Genomic DNA, 15,106 nt, shown 5'->3' with positions numbered 1-15,106 from the left:
TACATGTTAATAATATGTATTGTGAGGTTTCACACTTGTCACATCACATTAGATAATGGCTTATGTTTTTGTGGGGTGTTTTATTAAAGTCTCTATCTGGGAAACAGTTTCTCTTGTAGTAGTTAGTTCACTAAAAAGGAAAGTCCTACAATTCTGGTTTTGCTGAGTAGACAGCCTAGCATCTGCAGATGCTTAAGTATTTTTAATTTTCTTTTTAAGTGATTCCTTTTTAAGCTGATGGAGAAAATACTAGTTGTAATTTTAAGTTTTAAATATCAGTAGTATAATTTTATTTAAGAAGTATATAGGATATTGAAAAGGCAGCTTAGTTGTGGTATTTTTCATAAGTGTTCAAGTTTTTTTTAATTTTAGTATTTTTAATAGAACTGTATATTTTAAAGAGCCAGCGACCATCCCTTCAGTACATAAGAATTTTTTTTTGATTAATTAGAACTTGATAAGCAAGTATTATGTTATTTCAGTAATTCAGCTATCTTCCTTCAGTAACTCAACCTTGGAAGGATTGTTGTAGTAAAGTTGAAGGACGATTATGATATTCATTTATTCTTCAGAGTATTTTAAGTCTGTTTTCTCATTGCCAATAAACTCCTTCAGTTAAAATGAGTATATTTCTAATGGATTATGATTAGGTAAGATACTGAAGTATGAATTACTTCTATGAAATGATATAAATACAAGATTTAACATCGTAACTTACTCATAAAAGATGCCAGCAGAGTGTATTAAATTTTGGTGGGTTTGTAAAGATTGAGCACAAAAATTTGGGGGCTATCTTGAAATATCTGGTTACCAGTGGAGAAAATTATGGCAGATGAATTGTGACTTATAGGTTGAAAACTAAGCATGGATGGTATTTGTCAACAAAGATAAGCAAATTTAATTTCATTTTAAAGTTCCAGATTTCCGAATTTTAAAATTTATATTATGAATTTCAAACCTGTTAAAAGTTAAGCTACATTCTTTTCTCAGTGTTTCATTTTTAATAATGTAATGTTTTATACTTAGGCACAGTTGAGATGCAGGACTTCTTTTGTTTTGTGAAATTTTAATAAAGCAAAAGGACCTTTTTTCTTTGTTTAGGTATTTTCTGAAGAAGGGAGAATTTATTTTATGCAGTATAATAAAAATCTTTAGCAGCTGGGCTAACAAAAAATAACTTTAGACATATTTGTTTAAAAAGCAGATTAAAATTAAATGTGCAAGAAAAGTAAACTTTAAATGATTTGATCTTCATATTGTTTTTATCTGTTTTTGGTACTTCTTGCAAGGGCCCCCTGGATGTGACGTTCACTGCAGTAAGAGTGATGAGCTGAAAATCATCTATTACAAGAGCCAGAATCTGTAATAATTCAATGTATAGGCTTTACAGACACAAAATCCCCCTAAGTTTAAGGATCTACCTCTTATTACCTCTTTTTACTTGAGCAAGTTACTGAATTAATATTTCATAGCCTTCATAACTTCCCTTTAAAAACTAAGAACAGTAGAGCAGTATCATACGCAAAGCGTTCTTCGATGATTAAAGTGTACAGGAAGGGCTTAGTCTAGTTTCTACTACTTAATAGGCACTTAGTAAACGTTAGCTTTAATAATACTCTAATAATAACTTAGCACATTGTTTTATTATTTTTTGAGAGATTTTTGTTATGAGGTGCATGTGCAGCATGTGCATGCCAGAGAGACAGACAGAGATAGAAAACAAGAAATCATTCCCTGGGGGGATGGTCACACCACAGTCGCTTCTCCTCCATTCTCCTCTTGGGATTTTGGGCATGCATGCACATGTGCCCAGTGTGAGTTTTAAGCCTCCAGTCCAGGCCTAGACCAGTGGTCTACAACGTGGGAGTCCAGTAACATAACGATCATGTCATCTGCTGATCCTAGGCATTTGTTATTTTAAGGAACAGTCAAAAGGAAGAGGAATTGAAGTAAATTTTTAAAACTTTAGTCAAGTGGTTTATGAACAAATAATATAGTAAAACATTTTAAGTGTTAAATATTAAGAAATAGGAACTAGGTGACTGCATCTTGCTAGAATTTTGAGTTTTAAGTGCAAGATTTAAGTGCAAAATGTTTGGTTGTGGTAGCCTGAAAAAACCATATGAAGTCCATACTTTGAGTAAATTATGGTGCTATAAAGGACATGTGTTAGCAGAGTAGGAAAGGAATTCTTGATGGTTTAATAGATTGTCATGGGGACAGAAATTGAGTACAAAGTCTATGGTGCAGATAGTTCGATTTGGTTAGAACTGATAGTATGAATGGGTGTAGGCCTGGCAGGCAATTCCGGTACTAAGTGATAGAGGAATAGGAATTTAAATCATCCAGTGATCCAAAAGGAAACATTATTTTAAAAAGTGACTGCCACAAGGTTCTAAAGGAAAATATCAAAACATAGCTTCCTAGTCTTCCTTTTGCTGCAACATTTGTGGACAAGTAGGAAACAGGATGAACTGGAAGTGTGTACTAAGCATGTACCGTGGAAATGAACAGGGCTGAAAGGAGGACTTGAGAAATAACCTGATGAGACCCTTTGGATGATGTGCTGGAGAAGTGCTTTTGACCTGTTAACTGTCATCAGTGTTTTTTTTTTTTTAACTTGCCAGAGGGCATGTGCCCTGGAGGGATTGTGGGGGTGGCAGAGAGAGAGAAAGAGAAAGAGAGGATGGAATCCCCCTTGGGGGCATGGTCAAGCTGCAAACCTTTTTTTCCAATTCTCTCTCCTTTTGGAATTGGGGCATGCACAAACGCATGCTGGCACATTTCTCAGGCTGTAAGCTCTGGGACTCCTGACTGCATGGTCAGCCATGTACTGTCTAGCCACCTTAACCACCAGGCTATGGCTGGCCTGAGCCGTAATCTGAATGTTCTTAAAATTCTAGATTATTTTGTACTTACATTTAAGTTTTTTATTGCCAGAGGTCTTATGTGCTTGCGCACACATGTGTGCGAGAGAGAGAGAGAGAGAGAGAGAGAGAGAGAAACTCCTAAGTGGTGTGGTAATGTCACAATCCTTTTCCCTTCATTTCTGTATCCCATTAGGATTTGGGGCATGCATGCACACATGCCCAGCCAGTTGGAGCTGAAATTCAAACTGGTTGTCTGTGTGGGATCCTGCTTCACAAGCACAGTGCTTAACTGCTGGGCTACTGGGCCAGCCCTCTATTTTATTTTAGAATATCAAGTTTGAATTAATTGAAAGGGTTTTGTTTCCATGCACTGTTTTTAAGTTGTAAAACAAATTAACATGCAGTATCTGGAAGCAATGAATTTTAAAATAATAATACGAGGTGACATTGTGATTGCAGTTATAATCGGTGAGTAAATGGGTGAGAAAACACTTGAAAATTACAAAGCATAATATAAATTTAAAGGGCTTCTAGGAAGCTAAACATTTAGAAGGGTTACTAGGTTACAAGAGTGTTTGCTTTGGATTACCTTCTACATTAATTTTTATCATTCGACAAAAATTTTCCTGACAGTCATATGTCAGGCACTTCTTTACTATTATTATTATTTTACATTTAATCACTGTTTATAATTACAGCATACAGAATGAGTTTTCTCAGCATGAAAACACTACTGTCAGGCAGTTTGTACTCTTCTAGTTCTTGTTCTTCGAATTTCCCAGTCTTTTTTTTTTTTTTGAACACCATTTATAGATGAAGTTTTTATTCTTCTATTTTGAAGTTATTCCTAATTCCATAAGATTCTACTAACATCTGTGTTTGAGTCATATTTCAAGTGTACTTCACACTTTGTCTAAGAGAGCATTTTTAGTTAGATACTCTTTCTGTGTACAAGTGTAATATCTTTACTATACTAGCTATTATATTGTGTTCACTTGATTCATTCTTTTTTATTGATTAAGTGAAATACATGAGAAAGTGTCAATTTCCAAATTTCATAAATTAGAAATGTTATTGGCTTACCAATATAGACAAGAAAATTATTTTAAGATAAATAATTTGAATAACTTATTGTGGCAATTAAAAAGTCTGTTGTTGCCCTTTTGACTGATAATGGCCTTTATTCATAAGTGATTAGCTAGATCTCTACTCAAATCTCCTAGTGAATTCTTACAGTCTTTAAGACATTTGGAGTCTGGATCTATGACCTACCTCCTTGAGGTAGTCAGATCTCACATTACCTACTGTGTGTTTCAAGTCCTGGACCTGGCAGCTAGAGAAATGCACCATGCTCACAATCTTTTTTTTTTTTTTTTTGAGAGGTTTTTCGCTATAGGGCGCATGCACTCGCCAGACAGGCAGAGAGAGACATAGAGACAGAAAGCAAGAAATCACCTCCAAGGGGGGCTGGTCACGCTGCAATCCCTTCTCCTCCATTCTCCTCTCGGGATCTTGGGCACGCACGCACACGCACCTGGCGTGAGTTTGAAGCCACCGGGTCCGGGACGCGAACCCCGGTCGACTACGTGGGAGTCCAGCGACATAGCCATTACGCTAACTGCTGGTTCCCCATGCTCACAATCTTGAGGGAGTTGGGAGAGATAGAGAAGGGATTGCAGTGTGACTATTCTCTGTGTCACTGTTTCTCTCTGGATAACACATTCACCTCCTGACACACACACAACACACACACACACGCACGCACGCACGCACGCATACACACACACTTGGTAGCATGTTCTGGCCTTGCTCCATGATAGGTAGTTATCAACTCTGTCATTCTGCGTAAGTGCAGGAGATTCTAGGCCATAAGTCTATCAGGGAATTCCCCTTTTTATTTTCTCATGGTTATCTTTAACGATACAGATAAATATCTGGAGTCATCAAATTAAGTGACAAAACAGAACAAGTTCCTTTTAAATAATGCTTAATTGTTTTACAGTTACATTGAGTACAAGATAGTTTTTAAATTTTGGGCATACCTCAGGGCCCACTGTTTCTTCACCGTTTTAAATTCAGGGATAATGGAACACTGGTAATTTAAGTATCAATAAATAATCTTGCTTTCCAGAAGTTCTTGTTCTTTTGATCATAGACCTCTGAAAATCTTATTAAACTTTGGAATCTGTCACTCAGAAAAATACGCATATACATCTACACCAGACACTGCATACAGCCTGAGGTAATTCCTGGTCTGATGGAGTAGGTGAAGGCCTGCCCATGTGAAGCATTGCACAGTGTGAGTCAGTGTAGGAATTTCTCGGAAATGGTAATTCCCATTTTAGCTTTCTCTTATTCTCCTTGTGTTTATGCAACACTCAGATTGATTTTGTAAGGTATCAATTCAATGTATGTAATGTATAGTTAACCTCTTTGGTCAGTGTCTTTTTTTAAATTTGATTATGGATTCAGTTTAGAATTTATAGGCATTATTGCTATTCCGAACAGTCTTGTACTAGTGGGAAGCACCAGTCACTTGAAATGATGGTATATCAGATAAGGCAATAAAATGCTGTAAGAGTTCAAAGAAGGTGATATTAATCTTCATTCTTGATGAAGACCTTATTTTACAAATAGGTATGGGCACCGTTTTATCGCCAAGAGGACTTTGGTTAGAAAAGGGTCCTACACTGATTCAAAAAGGTCCCAAGAAATCAATTGAGAGAATAGTACAATACAGGGAAATTCTATTAAATTGGACAAGTATTATTTTAAAGTCTTCACAGTATTTTGCAATGCTCTTTATTTCTATTAAACTTAAAAAAAATCTAGAAAGGACCCATTTCAGGGTGAATTATTTTTCTCATTAAGTTTTCTGAGGTAAATTCCATTCTCCAGGATCCAAATACAAGACATTTGAGAGTGAGGTAGACCCAGAATAGTGAAGGCAGTCCTTATTTTCTACCAAAGTAAATGTCATTTAAGCAGCGCTAGCATTTCAAAATGTGATTCTTTGAAAGTTTGTGGAAAATGTGTATCATAAAAAAAGTCATGGATTTCACAAAAATTTTAGGACTAAAATAAACTCATACTTCAATTTCAGTTTTCAGCAAACTTAATTTTGAATCCTCCTCACACAGGGAAGATAGATAATGGGAAACTTGTGGTATTTTGTGGTAATGGATAATAGGGGTAGAAAGATCTGTGTAGAATTTTGGCATGGAGGAATTAGATTTTCACTGAGGTTGCCTTTTCTCTCCGACTCTTGAACCCTTGAGAGCTGATGACAATTATAGGTATTTTCTTCTTACCAGTAATTATTGGTCCCTTATCTTTGATACTTTAAACTCTAAAACTCCAGTTTTTCCCTTAAATCTCCTCGATTAATCATAAATCGCTGGACTGAGCCTAATCACGAATCCTACTCTAACCATTCTCTGTGGTTCAGGCTTCAAAAAATGGTAAAGCCGGGACCAACAGTTAGCGTAATGGATATGTCACTGGGCTCCCATGTAGTTGACTATGGTTCAAGTCCCGGACCTGGTGGCTTGAACTTATACCAGACGTGTGTGTGCCTCAGATCCCGAGAGGAGAATGGAGGAGAAGGGACTGTGGCATGGCCATCCTCCCAGGGTGTGATTTCTCACTTTCTGTCTCTCTGTTTGTCTGTCTTTCTAGCAAGGGCACATGCCCTATAGCAAAAACCTCTCAAAAAACAAAACAAACAAAAAAAATGACAAAGAAAAAACATTAACACTATATCTTCCAAATTCTGTAAGAAAAATTTTTTAATCAATTCACACAGTAAATTATAATAAAATATGAATAGTGCATTAAAATAATATTGGTGTAGCTCAAGATAGAGAGGCATTTGTAAATATATTTGTTCAACATTATTTTTATTTCATTGTGTGTATCAAAATATTACTACAGGCCATTGCTAGAACAGGGAAATAATTTTGCTTTAATGAACTATATGTTATATAAATTGTCATTTTGTACATTTTATATATATTACAAAGATCTTGATGTTATGATTTTTTTCTCTAAGATGTAACTGATAACCAGGTTAAATACAAACTTTAAATGACTCTGTTATTTGTAGAATAAAGGGTCATTTCATCAGTTTGCTCTTTCAAAGACCTTCAAGGTTCAACCAATCTAACAAATTCAATCTGATGCCCCACTGTCTTCCTTTGTCCACTTTACTATTGAGATTTGCTCTGTAATCTGGCCAAAAAGAATATTGTTTCCTTTAAATCTCCCTCTAGTCTTTGAACACAAGATACCTGAAGGCAGATGCTGCATATTCTTTGCCTCTGAGTCCCCATTGACTTCTTGCCTAACATAGAATCATATGATGGTTTTAAGTAAATGAATACTATGTAAATGAGTTATGCTATTTGTTTACCTTTTGCCTTTGTTCATACCATGTTCATTACATCTAAGTCCTCCACCAAGTCTAGCATAGGTAATACCTCCCAATATTACCTATATATCTCCTAATATCTCCCAATATTACCTATATCTCCCATTCTTCAATGAACTCTCTAGATTCCTCTGAGTTATTGAAACAAAAATTTTATGTACATTTACTGGTTTTACGATGTATGATCTAATCACTTAGAGGCCTTACATATTTCTTTTCTTGGTATGGAGTGTAAACTTGTGGCGGTTAATCATGGCTTCGAATATGGCTGCACTGTATGTATTCTTGGACAAGTCTTCATCTCTTCACTGTGGGGGAACTATGTTATCTATGCCTTGTGTGATTACCATGTAGGTCAAATGAGATAAGGTGTATAAAGACAGTTGACAGTACGTAAGAAACGTAAAGCCTGACATATATGTGACAGTAAATCTCATTCTCACTAAGCTAAGCCCACTGGTGGTAGGAGTTAGGTATGTTTCTATTTTATCTACCAACAGTGCATAGCAAGTACCTTAGTCTTAATAGATGTTCACATATATGTCGAATGAATGAACAGAAATTTGGGCATTCTTCATAATGGTAATATTACTGACACCTTTAAGTTTCAAAATTTAACGAGTAAACGTAACAATTAAAATAGGTCATCTTGTGTATTTGCATTACTTATTTAATTCTTGGTCTTAATTCCAAGTATACCTATCAATCTCCAGTTGTTGTAACTTATCCTGAAGGGATCCCCAAAACATTATTTTAAATCTGGCTGCTGGGTCAGGAATCCTCAAAGCTAACACAATTGGAAATATTTTAACTATAAATTACTTGAAAAAGAAATCCAGATGTAAATGATTAATATTGATTTAGATTCCAAATTTGTACTGAATTGAGCCATGTTATAAAAGTAAACGTATGTTTAGCTTTATTATTGTGACTGTTCTCTCTTTTTTTTTTTTTTTTTTTTTTTTTGTGGGGGTTTTTTTATAGGGGGGTTGTGGTTTCCTTCCTGACTTTGTCTTTTTTTTTTTTGAGAGGTTTCTGCTATAGGGAGCTTGCGCTTGCCAGAAAGACAGAGAGAGACAGAGAGAAGAAAGTGAGAAATCACCCCCTGGGGGGATGGCCATGCCACAATCCCTTCTCCTCCATTCTCCTCTCGGGATCTTGGGCATGCATGCACATGCGCCCAGCGTGAGTTTAAGCCACCAGGTCCAGGACTCGACTCCATGGGAGTCCAGCAACATAGCCATTACTCCAACTGCTGGTCCCAACTGTTCTCATTTCAAGAGGTGTTTTAAGTATATAGAATTGTATATGTTAGACTTTGATGGAACCTGGATAAGAAGCTTCATATTTTTTACTCACAGTCTGAAAGATGTGATGATTTTAAGCATATGAATTTAGACACTGTCATGTTTTGAGATAAATTTGTCAATTTTTATAATTAATAGAAAGTCTCTTTATAGTACTTGAGTCGCTAATGAACGTTAAAATTTAATAAAGGACAACTTGTTCTTTGTTTCCCTTAAAGCTATTGATAATTTTTATGTTTAAAAAAGTAGAGCAACTGGGCCAGCAGATGGGGTGGTGGTTAAAGGTGCTGGACTCACATGACCAACCATGGTTCAAGTCCTGGACCTCATGCCTTGGTTTCTCACTTACCCTCTCTATCTCTGTCTCTCCTTGGTCAGATTTTAAAAAATAATAATGGTAATAAAGCTGAATAAAAAAAATCTTTAAATAAAAATAGAGTGACTGAAAAAAAGGAGACCAAGACTGCAAAAGGCAAGGTTTACATTGGATTCTAGGTAGGTGGGGTAGGCACGTCTACCTCAGTAAGTATGTTAATCTCCTAGGTTTTCTTGTTTTTATGCTTTTCTTTACAAAGTGTTCCTTCACCCACACTCCCCAGAAAGACTAAGACCAAGATCTAAGTTAAGGTTTTAATTGGGTCAGCGCCTTCTAAGTTCAGAAATGTGCACGTTATCTTTATTGCACATCCCTTCTTACTGCTGCTGAATATTCCCCGAGTGGCTGTGTTGCCCGTCACTGGGCAGGGTGCTGGGGGCTATGAGGATGGACATGCCTCAGCTATCTCCACAAGCGCCAGGGCTAAAGTAGCTTTTCTGACCTCCTGTTCCTTAGCTCTCTGTTGTCTCAAGAAATGTTAATAAATATTCCATGATAAAAGAGGTTGCGTCTTTTTCCAAGTTTTATAACATTGAATGCTTAATCTCCATCTTGTTGACAGCATCAGAAAGTCTTCCAATAAAGAAAGCAGTTTAACTTTTTTTTTAATCCAGTATTTCTAGGCTTATTTGGCCAGGGGACCCTTTTTTTGTGCCACACATTTCAGTGTATCATGGTATGTAAATGCTCTACAGCACCCTGTTTGGGAGATTATATAATCTCTGTAGAGATGATTATAGCATGACGAGTGCTCTGATACAAAAGGAGCAGAGAAGTTAGGGGTTCTTCACATGAGTGCTTATGTGTTAAAGTCTTAAACAGCGTGTGTAGAAAGGAAAGGAAGGGTGTTTAGAGCTAGGCAGAAAAGATAGGTTGTACAAAAGCACACCAGTGCTTGGTAGAGCATGGTGTGTTTGATGAAGTTCTGGTAGCTCAGTTTCATTAAACCACAGTGAGGCTGACTGTCAAAGAAAGAAAAAGCTATGCCAAGAGGATGACTTGGGACCCTCCAAATATATAGGAAACCTCAAATAGTGTGAAGGATCTACAAAGCAGGCAGTAATCAATTTCTAACTTATAAAGTTATATAAAGTCTTTGTGCCTTCCATTAAAGCTGGTTTTTCACGGGGAGAACAAAGATTCCAAAATTATAAAAAAAAACAGCAAAAAATTTAGATAATCTATTTTTTGGCTGAGTCAGTTCCTATATGCTGCTATTGAGTTCTAAATGTTATTAATTATACTTTGTAAAAAATTGGAGTTATCTGAATATTTCAGTACAGTATATTAGGAATGATGAACCATTTTCCTTGTAAAAAGTTTCAAGTTAACTAGTTTCTATTTTAGAATCAATTATAGGAAAATTATCACATGTGAAGACAGAACAATAAAATATTATTTTGAAATATAAGATTTTATTGAGCTTTCATCTACCATTATTGATGTTCATCATAAAATACTGGAAAGTATAGAAAAAATAAAAAGAACAAAGTGTACTTATGTCATATAAAGATAAGTGTACATGTTAGAATATTTGTATTTTTTTCTAGACAATATTTACAGATTTATAATTCTTCAAAATGGTTTTTACTTATTTTTTACTTTTTCCCACATTATGCTTTCTTTATAAACACCACATTTAGAAGCTGTGTAATAGTGTACTATAGTATACCAGTGTGTTTACTACTGTTTACTTCTCTGTAGACAGTTCAGTTTTTCCAGTCATTGTTTTAGATGATTTCTGATTCCTTTATTACTATAAATACTGCTTTGTATTATAGTTCCAGAATTGGAATAAATGGGTCCCAAAATAGGAATATGTTTAAGGCTCTAGATGTCTGTAATCACATTACTTCCCCAAAGAATGCAAAAATTTGTATTTCCTTTGGTAATACTGAAGAGTTTATTCCCTCAGATATTGAAAACATTCATTGAAAAAAGGCAGCAAAAATAAAGCAGACCTTACTGATTAGTAGCTTAAACATATGAAATTATGTTGTTTTATTCATACTTTTAATGGTAAGCAATAGTTCAGTTAAAGTTTTCCTAAGGCTTTGTATAAACACAACAGTTTTCTCTTGATATGAAACTTTATTTTATTTTTGAGGTATCCATCACGAATTGAAAAAATTGACTATGAGGAGGGCAAGATGTTGGTCCATTTTGAACGTTGGAGTCATCGCTATGATGAGTGGATTTATTGGGATAGCAATAGATTGCGACCCCTTGAGAGACCCGCACTACGAAAAGAAGGGCTTAAAGATGAGGAAGATTTCTTTGTAAGTAGCAAACTTTTCCCATTTGCTAATTTTGCTAGATATGTAATGGCATATTTTAATAGGTTTCTGTTAAATTTTGTTAAGGAAATGCTTATTTGTTATACATGGAATTGATCATAAAAAGTTGTTTAAAATAGGACTTTAAAGCTGGAGAAGAAGTTCTGGCTCGGTGGACCGACTGTCGCTATTACCCTGCCAAGATTGAAGCAATTAACAAAGAAGGTATGTGTTTGAAATGATCCGAGACTGGAAATAGGATTCAAAGTGAAATTCCACAGTATTTTAAATTTAATTGATGTATGTCACTGTTACATATAACTTTTATTTCTTTTTGTTCTATATTTTACCGAATAAATTTCCTGATAACAAACTTTTGGGGGAGCATTTAATTTGTTTTATATTGTAAAGAATAACATGGCACATGATTTACTACCTAAATAAACTGTTTAATTTAGTAGAGGTAAATAAACTTTTTAGACTCTAAGTACATAGGCTTTTATTATGTACATTTCATTTGTGCTTCTCTGTTTCCAGTATGTGACTAAGTTAAATTCCTGAACATCTCATCTAGAATATGAGGAAAGGTTAAAGATATAGGAGAGTTCAACCTCTAAGTATAATACATGCAATCTTTTCTGAGAAAAGGATTCGAAACTTTTATTGGGGATTTTCTTTACTGTGTCTCTCATGCCCCTTCCGCTGATTTCTGTAGATAACTGAGTGAATGTTGCTAATAGTCTTTTGTGGGCATTTGTTAAAACATTACATGTTGAGGGCAAAAGTTACTGAAATGATCACAGATGATGAAAAGGGGTCAGACAGTGATGCAGTGGTAAGACGTCACGTTCTTTGAGGCTGACTGATAGGGGCGGGTTCCAGGTTAGCAACCAGAAACCTGAGTACACCAGGTACACGCTGCCCATGATCATAGGGGGGCTGGATCTTGGTGTGGTCATGGCATCAGGACTCTGAAGAGAGTACTGTCTTTCTTGCCCATGGAAGAAATGAATAAATAACTTTAAAAAAGTTGTTAAATGTTGAAAATGACACAGAAATCAGGGGTGTTGGTATACCATAAAACTGGGAAGTCTATTAGATAATACGTTTAAAAAATAGAACTTTATAGACTGATGGTAGAAAGCCATGAGAATATTTAAGTTATTGATAACATCTTATTTTTAAATTTCTCATTTAAAAATCTCATCTAAAACAGTTGTGAAATATTTTTGCGTATATTTTTCAAATCAGTAATACATTAGTTCTCTTGTTAAAAACATTTCTTAAACTTGATCACTTACTGATTTTACTAAGGAAACAGACATTGACTGACAGCTTTATGGCAAGACGAGTGTTTAACCTAAGATAAGGGATACTTCTTTTAATCAGAGACTTGAGAGAATTAAGTTAGGTAGATAAAGATTAAAAGGCTTTTTTGTGCCACGACAAAGGAAGCTGGAAAAGAATAGAAGTGAATCTGGTGGTTTTAAGGAATTGCAAGTTGTTTGGTGTGAAGGATCCATTTAAAGAGGGTAGAATAACTGGAAAAGAGGTCGGGGAGAGAAGCAAGGGTCAGTGTATGAAATGTCCTATAGTCTTGCCAAAGGATGTGGAATTGATTAAGGGTGATGGAGTCATGCCCGAGAGTTAAGCTGAGGGTTCGAGTAACAACAAACTTGAGAGAAAATTGGAGGAACAAGAAGAAAGAAGAGAGGGAAAAAACATTTAAGAAGGGACTCATTAAGGACCGTTAGGTATGAAGAAATAGATCACAGTAGTCTAATTAGAAGTCATGCTGTTGGGACCAGCAGTTAGCGTAATGGCTATGTTGCTGGACTCCCACGTAGTCGACTGCGGTTTGAGTCCCCGACTTGGTGGCTTAAACTCACGCCGGGTGCGTATGTGCCCAAGATCTTGAGAGGAAAATGGAGGAGAAGGGATTGCGTCATGGCTATTGGTGGTTATTTCTCACTTTCTATCTCCCTGTTTCTCTGGTGAGTGCACATGCCCAATAAGGAAAAAAAAAAAAAAGTTATGCTATTGGGTCGTGGGAAAAGTCATGATGTGTTTTTCTATGCAAAAATAAGTCATGACATTTCTGATGTCCTAATAGATAACTTCACAAAAACTTTAATACATTGATTATTTCACTAGGTTGGAATCACAGATCTGGCTGTGATTTTAAGACCATTAGTTATCCAGCTACAAGAACCGAGGTGCTCAGTCTTGGGTGTGCAGGCTACTTCTCTTCTTCTATCAAGCAGTGCATTTCCTCGTGCCCTTGCAACTGCTGCAGAGTTGTGTTACGGAGCTTAGGTTCCTGCATCCCTCCTGTGGGCTCCCCAGTGTCTACTCCAGAGTCTAGCGCAGAATAGACAGTCAGTAAGAATTTTTAGGAGGTGAAAGAGAAGAAGTATGAATAGGATCCATCCAAAGCAAAGCAAAACGAAATTCAACAATGTTCTGCTTTAGTTAACAACAGCTTCTTGGGGGAACCAGCAGTTAGCGTAATGGCTATGTCGCTGGACTCCCACGTCCCGGACCCGGTGGCTTAAAACTCACGCCAGGCGCATGTGCGTGCATGCCCAGGATCCTGAGAGGAGAAAGGAGGAGAAGGGATTGCGGCGTGACCATCCCCCCTGGGGGGTGATTTCTCGCTTTCTGTCTCTGTGTCTCTGTCTGGCGAGCGCACGCGCCCTATAGCAAAAAAAATCTCTCAAAAAAAAGAACAGTTTCTTGGAAGTGCAGAGATCTTTAGGATCATCTTCCGTGCTTAAAGCCCTTGAAGGATGCATATGCAAGCAAGTACATATACACCCATACAACACTGAGAAACAAAATCACTCTCATTCATCATCCTATCCCATTTTTCTTCACATAGCTGATATAGAACATTAGGCTTACATTAGTGGGAAAGCGTTGGCACCGCTGTAATTCCTGACACTTCAGGTGTAGTTTCAGTGAGCTCTTGTTCAGCTATTGGCAGATGATTTCTCACTTTCCCTCTTTCTTCTGTCTTTCTCTGGCCAGCATACATGCCCTATGGCAATAATCTAGGGAAAAAAAGGAGAAAAAAAATTTTTTTTTCATTATGGCTAGATTGTGATACAGCCAAGTAAAACTTGACCTCTGTGAGTCTGACCCACATGGGAAGATCCTGGTTTTGTGTCTAGAGACCTCCCTGAGTGTGTATGCCCCTGCCAGTGATCCAGGGCTGCCCAAGGCTGTGAGTGGATTGCACTTGCAATATCAAGACCCTGTTGAAAGTGCTGTCTTTCCCTCTTCTTTCTCTCACTGTATCTATGACTCTGTCTCTCACGTATGGATGAAGTAAATAAATACACTTTAAAAAATACTGTTCAAAAAGAAATTCTCCACTCTGGCCATCCAGGTGGTGTGGTGGTTAAGGTTCCAAATCTCACATGGCTGACTGCATGGTTCAAGTCCTGGACCTGGGACCTTGAAAACATGCTGGGTGTGTGTGCATGTATACCCAAAATCCTGCGAAGAGAATGGGGGAGAAGAATTGCAGCTGGGCCATCCCTTCAGGAGAGAGCTTTCTCTTTATCATTCTTTCTGTCCATCTGTCTTTCTGGCAGGTAACTTATCTCAAAATTAAAAAAAAAAAAAAACGGTCTTCACTAGAGTTACTAAGTTTGTGTTTTTTAAATGCCCCACGTGGTGGATGAGGCTGCTACCTCTTCTCCCTCCCCACAAAAAAAAGAGACACAGAAAAAATCAAAGGAAAGCAAAGGAGGGGACCAGCAGTTGTTGTAATGGCTATGTTGCCAGACTCCCATGTAGTTAACCGTGATTCAAGTCCCGGATCCGGTGGCTTAGCTCACACC

The 15,106-nt window shown here is 36.7% G+C and overlaps 1 protein-coding gene and 1 long non-coding RNA gene across 4 annotated transcripts in view; one reads left to right on the top strand and one right to left on the bottom strand.

The window, feature by feature from the left end:
- PHF20L1 (PHD finger protein 20 like 1) overlaps positions 1–15,106 on the top strand; it is an 86,267-nt gene that overhangs the window by 9,845 nt on the left and 61,316 nt on the right. The window contains exons 3-4 of the mRNA XM_014590543.2: positions 11,090–11,261; positions 11,399–11,483. Of these exons, the coding sequence (XP_014446029.1) occupies positions 11,090–11,261; positions 11,399–11,483 (257 nt within the window). The remainder of the gene's footprint in view (positions 1–11,089; positions 11,262–11,398; positions 11,484–15,106) is intronic.
- Positions 13,324–15,106, bottom strand: part of LOC102478342 (uncharacterized) — a 49,058-nt gene continuing 47,275 nt past the window's right edge. For 2 of the 3 annotated variants that reach the window (XR_001370909.2, XR_001370908.1), the window contains one exon: positions 13,942–14,311. This is a non-coding gene — a long non-coding RNA (uncharacterized LOC102478342). Of the gene's footprint in view, positions 13,620–13,941; positions 14,312–15,106 lie in introns of those variants that run through there. The other variant, XR_335585.3, reaches the window with a different exon arrangement.

This window comes from Tupaia chinensis, unplaced genomic scaffold, assembly GCF_000334495.1.
Source record: "Tupaia chinensis unplaced genomic scaffold, TupChi_1.0 Scaffold000459_1, whole genome shotgun sequence".
NCBI lineage: Eukaryota > Metazoa > Chordata > Mammalia > Scandentia > Tupaiidae > Tupaia > Tupaia belangeri.
The sequence above is the reverse complement of the archived record's forward strand: the minus strand, read 5'-3'. Positions and strand labels throughout refer to the sequence as shown.